The sequence below is a fragment of the Caloenas nicobarica genome, chromosome 1, assembly GCF_036013445.1.
Source record: "Caloenas nicobarica isolate bCalNic1 chromosome 1, bCalNic1.hap1, whole genome shotgun sequence".
Taxonomy (NCBI): Eukaryota; Metazoa; Chordata; class Aves; order Columbiformes; family Columbidae; genus Caloenas; species Caloenas nicobarica.
In genome coordinates this window covers 109501969-109516650 of record NC_088245.1, presented here as the reverse complement: position 1 = coordinate 109516650, position 14682 = coordinate 109501969, and the positions used below count along the sequence as shown (strand labels likewise).

Sequence of the window (14682 nt, the reverse complement as noted above, 5' to 3'; positions counted from 1 at the left end):
GTCAAATATTTCTCCTGCAAAAGAGATTACAGGAATGCTGAATGATACTAAACAGAATTTAAGACTAGCTTTCTTCTCTTTGCAATGAAGGATTTAGGGTATCCTTTCAGAAGATTTCCCCCTCCTTTTTTAGTTATGCACATCTCTATATGGAAGCACTCTGCTGATCATTTAAAACAAAAACCAAACCACACCCTCCAACCTTAAAAAATACCATAGATTAAAAAAACTGGTGGAAGAAGAAAAAAGAAAACTCCATGGACCACCCTTCAGGGATGAAATGCTAAAGATGTCTTTTTTAATCAGTTTGTGAAGATCTACAAAAAATAAAAAGGATCACATTCTAAAGGTTCAGTGCATTCAGCAGCTATACAGCTTTGCTGCCTATTCATCTTTAAGTTGACTTTCAAAAATAACAGCCTAGCTCATCAAAATATACATTTTCCATTTGCTTTTAAATTAAAATAATAATAAAAAACATTTAAAGAATTCACAATCAATAGCATGACTAAGTTTCAGGATCATCTACAGCATATAATTTAAAGGTTCAAGATGCCAATATGCAGCATGTGGCAGGCCTATATGCTCCATGCAGCTTGTACATTTAAGATAATCTCTAATAATCTTTACGTTCAGACGTCAGTTGGTTTCTTCCAAATAGTGTAGAATACCCATCTGGAGAAAATAAGAAGTTAAGGGAAAAAAAAGCAAAGTTTGTAGTACATAGTTAAAATGGAAGTAGTTCTTTTCACTTATATTTCTATTCCAAAAACTTCTGGTAGGCCATAAAGACGAAATATGTAAAAAAAAAACACCACACACCAAAACAAAACCCTCAGAAGTGACATCTCCCTGGATCATCGTTTTGGCTCAACAGTTCAAAAGAGCATCCCATTTCCCCTGAAAATGAATTCCTTTGCAAACCCATACTTTATTTACTGCTGTAGATTTTTTCAGGTGGTGCATTTTTTTCATTGCAACCAGTGAACAAACTACAGAAGTACTTTGGGAAGAGTGATCAAAACATCAATCAGGAGGTCACCAGTTTGGGATCCCTCTTCCTCATCTTCTCAATGGTAAAGTAGCAAGCCTGAGCAGGAGAGACATCCAGCCATTTAACTTGCGAATCTCTAACAGACACAATCAGACACAAAATTAATACCAACATGTTCAATAGCTGAACACTAGGTGTCCAAGTATCCTACTGGGAAATGTTTACTGCCTCTTAAATGCCTAAACAGGTTCTGTTGAATGCTCACTTAACAGAGGCATCTAAATTTTGCTTAGGCTTTTCTCTAAAAGCTTCTGTGGCATTTGCTTTAGGTACCTAAATACTTTTCAGAAAGCAGACCTTTATGTTGCCCAGACTGAGCTAGAAGCAAAGAGGGCAACTGGCAGCTATATCGGTGCTCTTTGTGCTGCTCCTCTGAGGGAACATGGACTCAGCTTCAGCACAGTCATAGCTAAGCCACACTCAAACCCTTGCTCCCTGAGGCATTCCTGGCTGGACAGACAACCCATCCTCAAGGCCTCTCTTGCCATGCTGGGCCCATGAGAGAGCTCAGAGCTACATAATTCTACCAGCTTCTAGAAAGATGACAGGAGGATGAGACATGGACATCACCTTTTTTAAAGCTACAGCAACAGCTGCAGAATAAGGCATAGATTTCTGGGATCTATAACTTAGCAAAACCAAATAAAGATACATGTTGTTCTGTTTACACAGCAAGGTCACACACGCTCCAGATAGGAGCCTCCATGTTCACCATAAGATCCTGGCAGAGACCTCAGAGATACATACACTTTCCTTAAAATAGAGAGCTGGCTTTTATGTCAACAGCTACTTCAATTTCAGATGACCCCCACAGCAACACTGGTAAACACCAGAATTTCAAACAACAATTACACACAATAACAATTCTTGAAGTAGACAAAAAACAATGAAAAGTAATAAGCCAGCTTAGTACTTTGGTTGCATTCAGGTACCACACAGGTAACTTTGGGTCAGATTACAAAAATGAACATTGGTTTAAGTAAAAAGATTTGTTCAATGGCTCAAGAGATTTCAGGGACTTACGTGAATGTCACAAATGTGTCACATTCTTCAGGAAAAAATAAAAACCTTAATTTTTTTATTACTTGTCACAATTCTACTGTAAACTATCACATCTCAGTCATCTGTGAAGCAGCACTTAGATATAACCTTTAATTCAGATACATGCTCGTATGCGGAAATTTTCAGTTTCAAGAAAGGCAATAACACATACCTGAAATACAGATAAAGGGCTATCACAAGTCCAAGGCCAAATTAAAAGTTAGAGTACGTACTCTGGGCTAATCCTTTAATACTCCTCTACCTAAATCATTATATTATTGTTAATTCATTCAGAAAACACAAGCTAATTAAGTCTGCCCCATTTATCTAAGAACTGTTCACTTCCAACCTCTGTTATACTTATTTAAGAGCAAGTCTTAAAACATTTATTGCCAAAAATATTTTGTATCTGTCAGCTAACTAGAAACATTTAAATTTACTTTTCAAAAGGAGTGAGGTAGCATTTCCTAATCAATTGATTTAGAAACATTTTGCACACCTCCTAATAAACAATGCAATCGGTATTTAGAAGACTTTCTGAGGATGCATACTTCCAATCACATACATATTGTATTAAGGTCTGGCAGCTGTAAAGGCAAAAATAACCAATTTCTCTGAAATTGAAAAAATATATATCTATATATAGATGATATATATAGATATATAGGTATCTATATCCCCTTTCGCTCTTTTTTGTCTTGAAAATGTTAAGATCAAACCTGAGTTTTACTGGAGAGCTGAGAATAATGAGAAACAACAGGAGCTTGTTACAGTCACTATGAGTCTAGAACAGCAGCTACAGCATTAAACAGTATCAAGATTAGAGACAGAGAAGGGAGGCAAAAACCACATAGAACAGAAGAAAGGCTGTGGCAGTGTTTCACACCTTTACTGTATTATGAATAAGCAGATCCCAGCTCGCCTGTCAAGAGAGGGACAGCCACAGCAAGCACTGCCCTGCAGAAACAGTTCCTGGTAAAAGCTCAAGGCAAATGCAGGCAGCAGAAGCACCCTACAGCAGATCAAAATGCCCCCCTAGAGCTAATGGCTTGAAGCTGAAACTTCTAGCTCCTTGTATAACTTGCCTGCCATCTGGAAAACAAAAATTCTGAAGGATTATTTTCAGGAATGAGGTGCTGCCCCAAAATGTGTATACCCCTCCACTTGGAGGTGGTTTTTTTTTTTTCAGTCACGCTAATTAGTAATGATTGTTAGAAATCACTTTTTTCCACCATTAAAAAAAAATCTAGTTTGAGCTGTATATTTGAGAACAGATTATCAGAGAATATTTAAATATCTGGATCATGCTGACCTGTAAAAAGTTAGTTTGGGGTTTTTTTATGAGAGAAAAAGGAAAGATGCAGCCTTGCCAGAACTCCCAGGCAGCATTACCCTCACCATACCGTTTATCCTACATCACATAACAATACACTTGGAAACACACAAGAACATTAACAAAAATGTTGCCTGATCTTGAAAGGTGATAATGATTTCGCCAGCTGTGAATTTATGGCACCTTTAAAAAATAATTCCTGCAATTATGCTCAAAATTGAGTTGCAGTAGTTCATTTACAATGAAAAAACGTTAATAGTGTTTAAAATAGAAGTGCCTTCTTGTACTCGAGTTCATTACCTCCCAGCAATCTAGGCTTGCTTGATTTATTAATATACACTCTCCACTCTTTTTTCAGCTTTTAAGGATACAATTCCATGTAGGAGGGAACACACACAGTTTCTTTTGAAAACTCCACAGGACAATAAAGCCTGCTAAGCTGTTCTTCATACAGAGTCAAGGCATCCGTCAGATTGATACAGTTTCCCTGAAGAAAAAAAAAGTCTCAGTTACAATCAAACAAATACGTAAAACTGCAGATGAATATATACATTTCGACATTAATGCGAGGCTCCCACATACTTCAGAACCAGAAACATACTGTTCCTAATATTTAATATTTACAAGGCAAATACCGAACAGCTAGTCTTCATTCTCCCTACAGCAAACAACAATTTGTATCTTTTCAAGAAAGGGTAAGTATGGGGGGGATTATCTATCTGCTCATTAGCAGAGGCAACCATTACATTAGGACTTCCAGTTAAAACAGACCACCATGTGTTGTTTACCTATAACATCTACTCAACCACCATTTTCTTTATGATTGCTTAAATATTTTAGTAAACAGTATTACAACATCCAGATTTCCTCAATTATTTAACATTGCCTAGGTCTTACAACGTTAACACGCACCATAAAAAAACACCCCATGACCTACTCAATTTTAAACAGTCTTCTACAGAGCAACACAACAAAATAAACCAGATTATACAGAAGTTTTGCAGCTGCAGGCTATGCTGTCTTGACTTTCTGCATATCACACTTCTGAAAAGGAAGTGATGCTTATGGTATGTTTCTCAGACCTGTGTCTGATCTGTAAATATTAGTATTATTTTCTTCTGAACAAAATAAAAATCAGTGCTTAGATGATTTTTTTTCTTAACAGTGCAACTGTGAAAGATCAGACACATTGAATTCACAGCATTGCTTCCCATAAAAACAAATATTAGTCAAACACATCATTCTTGGAATAAAAACACATCAAGGATTACAAATGGTGAAGAATTTAAAAAAACAAAACACAACTCCCCCCTCCTAATTACAAGCACAACCTTGTCCAAAGCTAAGTATTGTCAAGCAGAAGTTACTGCAACAGGTACCTGGGATGCCCATATAGAGAAAGCTCTAATTAGAAAAGTGACCATCCATATCCATAATGGCTTAGAAGATTTAGCAATAACAGTGAGCCCACAGAACACCAGACTGAACAAATGCAAACTATGCAAAGCAACAGAAGTCAGTTGTGCAAATCTAAAAAAAATTCTTGTCAAGTTTCTCATCTACATAACTGAGTAGACTAGCTGATACTTCACAACCTTAAATACAATGCACAAGTTATTTGAATGCTAATTTAGAATGGAGTGAAGCTGAATATGGTCGCCACTGCATGGCCTACAAATTACTCAGCATTTGTTTTGCTGGTATGAGAGGCTGAATACAGACCCACCAAATACAGCTGTACTGTTGCTGTGGCACAGCACAGAGACAAGACGTTCTGCAATTCTGGTCAATGGGGAGATGATGTCTATGGTCCTTGGCACACTGACAGCCAGATGAATTGATTTGTGGTCTTCTACATCCTCCATTTCCATGAGGAACCTTCAGCTCAACCTTATAGGCCCCCAAATACGATGCCCAACCATGCTACACACCACACACGAACAGCAAGTTATACAATGACAAATGAACCTACCCTGACCACACAGCATGTGCGCATCTGATCATAAGTGGGGCAGGATGAGACATCTTCAGAGGACGTGTGTCCCCATCCTTTCTAAATAGTATGGTTTATTAGGTTGTAGCATAAATGCCTTTTACCTTGACCTAGCACAAAGGCTACTTTCTTAATCTGATTTCCAACCAGTAGAAACAGAAGCATTAACTAACATTTCTCCAGAGTTACTTTGAACACAAAAATTCCCCAGCTCCCCACACATTTTACCACTTCTAGTAGAGGAATAATGTTGACCACACAGAAGACAAAAAAATAAACCCACTACAACAAAAAAAGGAAATTTCATGCTAATGAATACACAATTCCTAGTAGCCTAGCATATGAGCCAAAGTTCCACAAAATGACAGCAAGAGAGCCAGGGCACAAAAGTTTGCTGCTTATCTCAGATCACAAAACAATAGTCTTGATGATACAATGATATGAATTGCAGAGAAAGGTCTAGTTAAATATATATAAAAAAAGGAAAGAAATAGTTCTTTAGCAATACTGCCGGCTTCTTGACTTCTAGATGACTCTTTCTGTTCATGACTGGACAGGCCAAAAGCCTGCCAGCACAAGCACTTCCAAGCAGAGTACTGCTTTTGATCTCTAAAAGCCTTGAACTTTGCAAGAAAGAGACAGGAACAAGAAAGCCTAAAGCAATAGACTCCAACTATAGAATGGCAGCATTTTCCCTCTGCCCTGAATGACTTCTGGAAATGTTTGTGCATGCGCACACACCTTTTTTTCCCCATTACTGAATGATATCTTGTCCCTTCCTGCCTTTAGACGTGTAACTCACATCTGACTGAAAAAATGGAGATGGTTCAACTAAGAAAAGAGCTAGATGTAATTAAAAACTATAGCTCTCTTACAGTTTATTCAATATTTTAACACCTCTAACTTGAAACAAAGGTCAAATTTTTAATGGATCCCAGGATCAAAGGACTTATTCAGCACTTCCAAAACGTCTGCACTACCTGTGTTTCACACATGTGCATTGTTTTGCTAAGACATTGTGAAGCATCCTGCTTTTCAGTGCTCCCAGATTTTTAAAAATGGCCTTAAAGTGATTAAGCACACAGACATCTGAAAGTTAATATTCACAAAGCAAGGAACTAAAATGAATTTGACCAACAAATACTACCTGTGCTTTTAAAAACAAAGTACAAAGTGCAGAAGCTGAAGCAAACAGAGATCTTATTTGAAATCAGTATGTCTAAACAGTTCCATCTACACTGCTTTTTGCATGTAACAAAAAATAACTACAAATGAACTGTATAACGCACATTCTGACTTTGAGACTTAAACTATTTTTTCTACTTCTTTTTATTGGTAGGCTTTTTCCCACAATGTATTTAAAACATTTTTATTTTGAGAGGAAGTGAAAAAGAGACTTCATCCTTACTGTTCTTCCTCTGAAATTTTTGCATCATGCTTGAGTTTTCACAAGTGGAAAAGAAAACCTCAAATCCTACACACAGCATCTTCAAAAAAATCATATTCTTTAAAGCTCTTGTTCTAAAGAACTTGCATAAAACACGTGTTTTATTATCAATTTGATCATATTTCACAGACAAACATATACTCGGTTATTTGGTAAAGGCAGATGGTGTGCTTTATTTGAATACATCATATTTGGGTTTGGGTATCAAAACAGAAGAGATTTATAAAAAGGTAAGAAATCAACACTGAGCACAACTGCACAAAGCACAGCAGTGAACAGACTACTGTAGAACTTGTTTAGTAACCTGTTATTATCCAGGGGACTGTAGCAGTTATTGAGTTCAGCTGCCCTTTACTGAACATATAATTTTGTTTCAACAGACTGAATGCAAAGGAAAACTAAAAACCAACCTGTATGTGTAATTTGAGTCATAAATAGAAAACACTGCTAGGTAATTTATGGAGCATACCACTATTATGGAGAAAGTTTAATAGGATACACAATGAGGTAAAAGTATCCACAGTTCCCCAGCCTGTTGGTTCAGTATGTCACTTTCTCTCCCTTTTCCAGCAACAGACAAATCACTGCAGACAGTGTGGAAAACAAATTACAGGAACAAAAACACACCAATTAGCAATTTTTTACTTTTCAAACCCACAACTCCCCCATCTCCAAATCAAGATCTTACCTAAAGGTTCAGACATCCCACCTGCCTGTTCTATTAACCTATACTTCTGGAAACACACCACAAGATTTTACAATTTTGTACAGTTACAATTTTTTTTGAAGTTATTCAGCTTTACTCAAAGAGCTAATAATCCCAAATATCAAATCTACAAAACTTAGCTTATTTCAATAAAGAAAAAAGTTATTGAAAAAACATCACTATTATTAACACCTTTCTGTAAGAAGTGACCAGTTTTATCAGCTAAGACTACAGTGTTGGTAATGTCAATCACATGTTCCTGTATTTCTAAAATATGACACAGGGCACCAAGCCCTGAATGCTATACAGGGACCAATCTAAATCTGTGTTCATTTTAACTTCCCCTGTCTAATGAAAATAGTTGCAGTAAACCAATACATTTTTTGTTCTGAACAGTCTCCATATACTCAAACAATAACAAATATTGAACAGAGTGTTTAATACAGTTTAAAGCCAATGACTCGCCAATTATACTTTTTTAAAGGGAAACAAGTATAAATCAGACTTTCTTCTACCACACTGTTCAGTCAGTTTTCAACATAAACAAAAACTCTACCAAACTCCTCTGCCCACCTCTCCTTAGTGAATCTTTGTTCCATGTCAAACAATTAGACAGAGAAGAAGTGGGAGAAAGCTGAATATTTCTTTTTTCTCCTTAACAAGCATCTCTCTGGCACGAAAGTATTTGAGGTAGTTCTAAATTTTGAGATTAACTGATCTGTTTTTATAAGACCTTTACATTCCGAGTCTGCTCAGTGCTTGCACATACTTCAACAGCTCATGCCTGTCTCCCAGCACCAATTCTTCTGGGCTTTCATAAGGTATATGTTCTGTAGTACCACGGGTTTAGCTTTCAGGCTTCTACAGCACAATGCACAACAAATATAAGTCATAAATACAGTATCCAGCACCATGCAGACAAAAACACCCCCAAATATTCCTTAAAATAAGTAGGGAAAACAAATTGTTTAAACCTGTAAGTTCTAGTTAACTTTACCAACCTCTAAGGGGGATGTGCTCACCAACTGGTTATAGGCTGAATTTAGACCACCATGCTTTCTCCAACCTTAGAAATTAATCTACTGACTCGAAAGCAAATGGAAGGGTCCCTTTCCATACCTGCCCATTTCTTACATATTGTTCTTACATCCTACCCTACAGGTCATTGCTACTGGGCATCCTTGTCTGTGACAGTATACTAGAGAGCTTAATTTTTAATTTAGCATGGCTTTCTATTTTTGTTTTGTAATGAGTGCTGGAGTTGAACATGACCAGGTTGGTTTTTTCCCTTCCTCACTTTAGAGTGACTAAGAAGCACAGAGATGTATAGAGCATGAAACACCTAGTATCAAAGCTAGGTTTGAGTTTTGGGTGATAGGAATGGCTTTTAAGGAGATACCTTCAGTCAGGTTTGTCTCTGTTATCTCCACTGGCCAAACAATCAATTAATTTAAAATTGAACTCTCAATAACACAAGGAAATGAAGTGTCTGTCCCTTAAAGACTCCCAAAATGGCAAGAAATCACAGAGACTCACACACAGACACACATCCATTCTTCCAGCCTTCTCTTTTCACGATGCAGCAAAGGAGAACCCTGCTCCTGCTTTGGAAGTACTAATTAGAAAGCCCACACAGCAGCCAAAAAAAGGAGTGTTAACTATGGAGCAACATCACAGTGGTCTGGACATTTAGAGGGCAGGGCCACGCTGTATTAGAGAGCAGCCAGGAAGCAACAGCTTGGTGAAGGGCTGCGTGTACGTGGGAGACATCTGATCCCCTGCACTGGTGGTTAAAGCTGTTTACTGGAAGCCAAACCCATGAGCAGTACAAGACTGTTTCTATCCTGTCTGGGTTGGATGACCCAGACTAGGAAGGAGCAAGTTCCTGTTCAGAGGTATTTTTAAAGGTTCCACTTCATAAACAGGCTGAAAATGATAGCCTGTTCAACCTCAAAGGATTAGACCAGCAGAACAAAAACTTAGCACAGAAAAAGGCATTTTCATAGCTACCCATAATCCATTCATACAGAGATAACCTTACAATCAGTCTCTGCATCTTACAGAGTAGACTTTTGCAGCTGCTGGGACAATTCTCACGTGCTATGTGGAAGGTGCAGGATAGTGATTGTTCACAAAACCCCCACAAACATATCACACTAGTATCTACAAGTACAAATACTCCACTGAATTTGGAAAAAAAAAAATTTAAAAAGTTTTTTAAAAAAATCACCTGGGCAATCAAAAACCCCACTGCCTTGTGGAAGGTCCAATAGTACAAAATCACTTAATGTGTTCAGAAACAAGTCACTGGAAAGGTCCATTAGAGATGAAGCTGGACCTCAAGATACACCAAGCCACCCGCTTGTCCCACCGCTCCCACCGCTGTCCCCCATGAGGGTTGGGAACCTGCACCTGTAACTGGCTCCCCCTGGAGAGGGCAACACTGAGCACCTCACAGACCCAGACATCACTAAAAAATTCAAAGCACCAGCTTCAAGGGAGAAGGAAGAACAGAAATACAGTGAGCTATATGACCCTTAAGTATCAGAGTAGCAGGATTACATTCAACAAGTTTTTGCAAACAAGTCTCAAGTCTTAAGCACACATACAGGGCTGCAAGTTCTGCTCTAAAGCTCACCTCTCTCTGTCCTGGTCCTATGTAGGCTACAAGACTCTCAATATGGATGATGTAGCTAAAAAAGCAAGAACATGAAAAGCAAGGCTGCCACTCATAGAAATAAGTTTGTCCTCATTGTGATTACTATTTGTGGACACAGAGCAAGTTTGGAGGTGTTTTTCCTCTGATACACTTAAGCACAAACTTAGAGCAGCAGTGAATGAGATGCATAAGCTGTCCTTTCTATCTTTCCAGAGCTGAAACAAGAAAAAAGTCCTTCCATCCTATAACTGGCCACACATGTTCTTGCATGCCCTAGCAATACAAGCAGCCTGAAAAACCTTTCACAGGCAGAATCTCTCTCCAAATGTTAAACAGCTGAGGCAATTTTAGTTATCAGTCTCCACCTAGTGGTAAAAGGATATTCTGCATTAGTACTTGGAGACAGGATCACCATGGAATCACCAGGGAACAACCACGTATGTTGTAGTAGCATGCCAAAAAAAAACCCCACCAAAACGAAAAACATTCTTTTGATAATCTCAAGTCATAAGCATACATAGATAAATTATATCTAAAGAAATAGATAGAAGCTACTTTTTTCATCAGTGTGCATAATATACTCCTGTATTCCATAGCTGATTACCAAACCTGTGAAAACACTAATCAAGACTTGCTCAGAAACATTTAGCCAAAACACCCACCAAAACCCACCACACCTCCATTTTAAAATCTCATTTCTCCTTTAGAGTCTGATTTTTGCCAAAGTTTCTTGGGTCTGGGGTTTTTTTTAATTTTGTTTTGGTTTGGTTTTTTGTTTGGTTTTGGTTTGTGGGGGTTTTTTTGTTTTGTTTTTAAAAAAAGAAAAAACACTTCATCTTCTCCATACTGCATAACTACTTGTAATGTCATAACTGTTGCTTTCAAAGCTCAGATCTGACATACTCCTGAAATTACAAGAATGCCCCTCAGGATTTTTAGCTGGCTTTGCATCAGAATTTCTCACTGCCTGGCTGTTTCTGGCAAGTTCTCAAGTAAAGCCAGACACACAGGTCTGGGAGAGAAAGCCATGCACAATCTGTCACACTTCAGTAAGAATTATTATCATTACCAAAACTCAAAGCAATTTATGATCTGAGACTCCTATAGTACATACTAAAAGCATGAGTCTCAGGGTGGGGGGGAAGACTATGTCTGATTTATGTTGATGAGGTAAGCTGCAAACAAATCATCTCACAAGAAAATGTGATTTCATAATAGCCTGTTAACAGATCAGTCAGTGGAACTTTCTCAGTTTGACATTAGTGCAGTTCTACTTATATCAGAATTAATTGCTATTATTAAGATTCCCAGGAAGACTTTCATTTTTGGAAAAAAATTAAGGAAATGCATATAAACATTGAACAGATAACTGCAAATTGTTGCTCCAGGAACACTTCTCAGCATTTGGGTCAGGGTGCATGACCTGTTCTTAAAAGGATATGAATCAAAGGAAGTTATGAACATCGGCAAGTTCTCAAAATTTTTCTTCTGAGGATAACACACACACCATCCTAAAAATACACTATCTGCATTAAGGCACAAAAGATCTAATCAAAATCAAATTGGCCTGCCAATAATCTTTAGAAAACCCGTCAACTGTGCAGCACCAGACAAGACTCACAGTCAGTTACAGCAATGGCACCATTCATTTTGTCATCTCCTGCAGATGAAAAGAGAAAGCATCATGCCATCTGCACAATGCAGTTATGTAGAAACTAGATATTTCTGTGCACTGAAGCTTCAATAAACTCACATTTTAAGTCAATTAATCAAAACTACCACAATGTAACTAGTAGGATACCAGGTGTTTTTTTCTAGTTAATGCCCATAAAATTATTAAACATTAACGGCTAAGATATTGGAAAAAATTCTGAAAGTTGAGAGCTATATCAGAGTGCCATAACAAAAAAAAAAAATCTCAATTTTCAATTAGGCTGCAAACAGTAAACAGAACTCTACAGGAAAGTATCCTGAATGGGAGCACAACAGGTTATGCTGCAGCCCAGGTGCACAAGTTGTTTTTTTATTGCTGCATGGCCCGCCTTTCTTATTTGCATTGCTTCCCTGTTACCAGCTTACTACCAGCTGCTTTTATTTCCTGAACATACTTAACTATTTTAGAGACCATTTTCCAGCCAACACTTCTGGATGCTGGAATGCTGCAGTTAAACAGCTCTAGACCCTGCCTGCTGACAGCTGTCCTGAACAATACTTGTAGCTGTTTGCTCCTAGTAATAACAGAAAGGTATAGTATGCTGCCTACTTTAAAACACCTCAAAAAAAACCCCACAACAACAGCAAAAAAAAAAAAAAAAATCAATTCATGTGCTGAAGAGAAGAGTTTCCAAAACTTGTGCAGAGCTCAATGAAGACATGATGAGCATTTCCATTTATGTTTTTCCAGCAGTGGCATTTACAGAGTCAGACAGCAATACAGCACGTGAAAGGCTGGCATCTTGTGAGCAAAGTTCTACTTCTCAGTAAAGCATTTTTTGAACATCAAAATAAATGACGTTCTAACAAGACACACAAGGTAACCCCTGCAAGCAGAACTATCAGAGGACAGGCTACAAACCACAAAGGGCAGAAGTTCTGAACATTAGTACAACATAATGCCAATGCAGAAGAAGCAACCATGGCTACTGGCCAGTAGCCAACAGGACAGTGGACCTTTTGCAGTATCTTTTCTATGAGACATTTCCTTATGATAGCAGAGTTCAGGCTCTAACAAACAGGTGAGTGTTCCCCTGGTTGCTTTTCTTGATTATATTTAACATGTTTTATGTTAAAAAACACACTTCAATAAAGCCTGGGGGTGGGGAAGCACACAAAGTCCTGGATTTTAAAAGCACAAGTAAAACTTTCCTTGAGCAAGTTAAAGCACAGCCTTCTACCTAAAATAAGCACCCTGGAAGTAGACGGATGGAACAAAAGTCACTTAGATTTCTAATGTTAATACACAGAGCTAAAAAAACCTGGCATTTAACTAACAGCTAACACTGCTTCTACACTCCAGCCCTTTCACTGGCTACCAGTCAGCCACAAGTCCAAATTCAAGTCACTTCAATTTTTATATTATTTCTTTCCCATCCTGCCATGTCCCACCCCATTGCTCTGGAACTGTGAAACTGACATCCTTGTCCTTAAACTGGGGAGCACAGAACTGGATGCAGTACCCCAGATGCAGCCTCACCAGGGCAGAGTAGAAGGGGAGGAGAACCTTCCTAGACCTGCTGGTCACATTTTTCTTTATGCACTCCAGGATACCATCGGCCTTCTCAGCCACAAGGGCACATTGCTGATTCATGGTCAACTTGTTGACAACCAGAACTCCCAGATGCTGGAGAGCTGAGTTGTCCCCTCCCATCAGGCCAGGCAGCTGGGCTGCACCAGTCTCAGCCTCTATTGATCCCAGTTGACATAAAACAACCTCCCTGTACCTTGGCTGCAGCTGAACCACCACTCCAACTTTCAGCACAAGTTTCTTGCTGGAGTCCTTCAGCAAAGTCTGACAGATACCTGCTCACAGACATATTTACACACATTCTAATCAAGTCAGCTAGTCTCACTGTGTACAGTATGACAACTGCACCACAGATGCTTGCTCTGTCCAAAAGACATGGTGTCCTTTCAATACCAAAGTCTGTTGTAAATATTTCCAGTATTCACAAAATAGAAAAGCCATTAAGATTTACAGTGTGATACAACCATATTAAGTCATACCTTACATTTCAGCCACAAGATAATTTATCTTGCCCATACAACCACAGCATTTAAAAAAAAAAAGTAGTACACGAAAGTTGCCAAAAACCTCATTCTATGAGTTTTGCATTTCTTTATAAAACTCTCCAATTTTACAGTAAACCAGTTTCTTTACACAGCTCAAACTCTATGCTGGTAGAATAGAGTTCAAATGCATAGTTTATAGCTAGGTTATTTCAAAGCTTAACAAGATGATTTCAAAATGCTGTACATAGATGCTTCGCACATCAGAAGACTAGTTAAGGTACGGGCATGCCAAAAATCCAAACGTCAGACCTATACTTCACTCAATCGTCTGCTGGGTCTTGTCACAGTTTTGTACAATCGCACACAGCTTTGTGGCAATCTGAATTCAGGATTACATACAGGAAGTATCTTCAGAGGGATGTTATACTACAGTTATATTATCCATAAGGGGGCTATACTGTAGCAAGCATACAAATCTGAAGTTATTTAAATGAGTTACATTAAAAATTTCACATGTAAGGACAAAACTTGTGACTATATAAAATACTTCAAAATGCCAAGCACTGTAACAAACATACTCAAGTGTTCAAAATCCATTTTGCAGAAGCCAAACCAGTGACTTGAATTAGGAGTGGATACAAAGCAAAGAGAGTATTTACTCCCAAATGACTAATTTTCTCATCCTATTGCACCTATGTCAAATTCCTACATCTTTATGGA

General features: G+C 38.1%; 1 protein-coding gene across 1 annotated transcript in view; it reads right to left on the bottom strand.

Annotated features, from left to right (window-relative positions):
* Positions 1 to 268: 268 nt before the first annotated feature.
* The window catches only part of SMS (spermine synthase), a 51232-nt gene continuing 36818 nt past the window's right edge, over positions 269 to 14682 (bottom strand). Inside the window, exons 10-11 of the mRNA XM_065644913.1 lie at positions 3800 to 3915; positions 269 to 675 (exon numbers count right to left, since the gene is read on the bottom strand). Coding sequence (XP_065500985.1) covers positions 633 to 675; positions 3800 to 3915 — 159 coding nt within the window. The 3' untranslated portion in view covers positions 269 to 632. The remainder of the gene's footprint in view (positions 676 to 3799; positions 3916 to 14682) is intronic.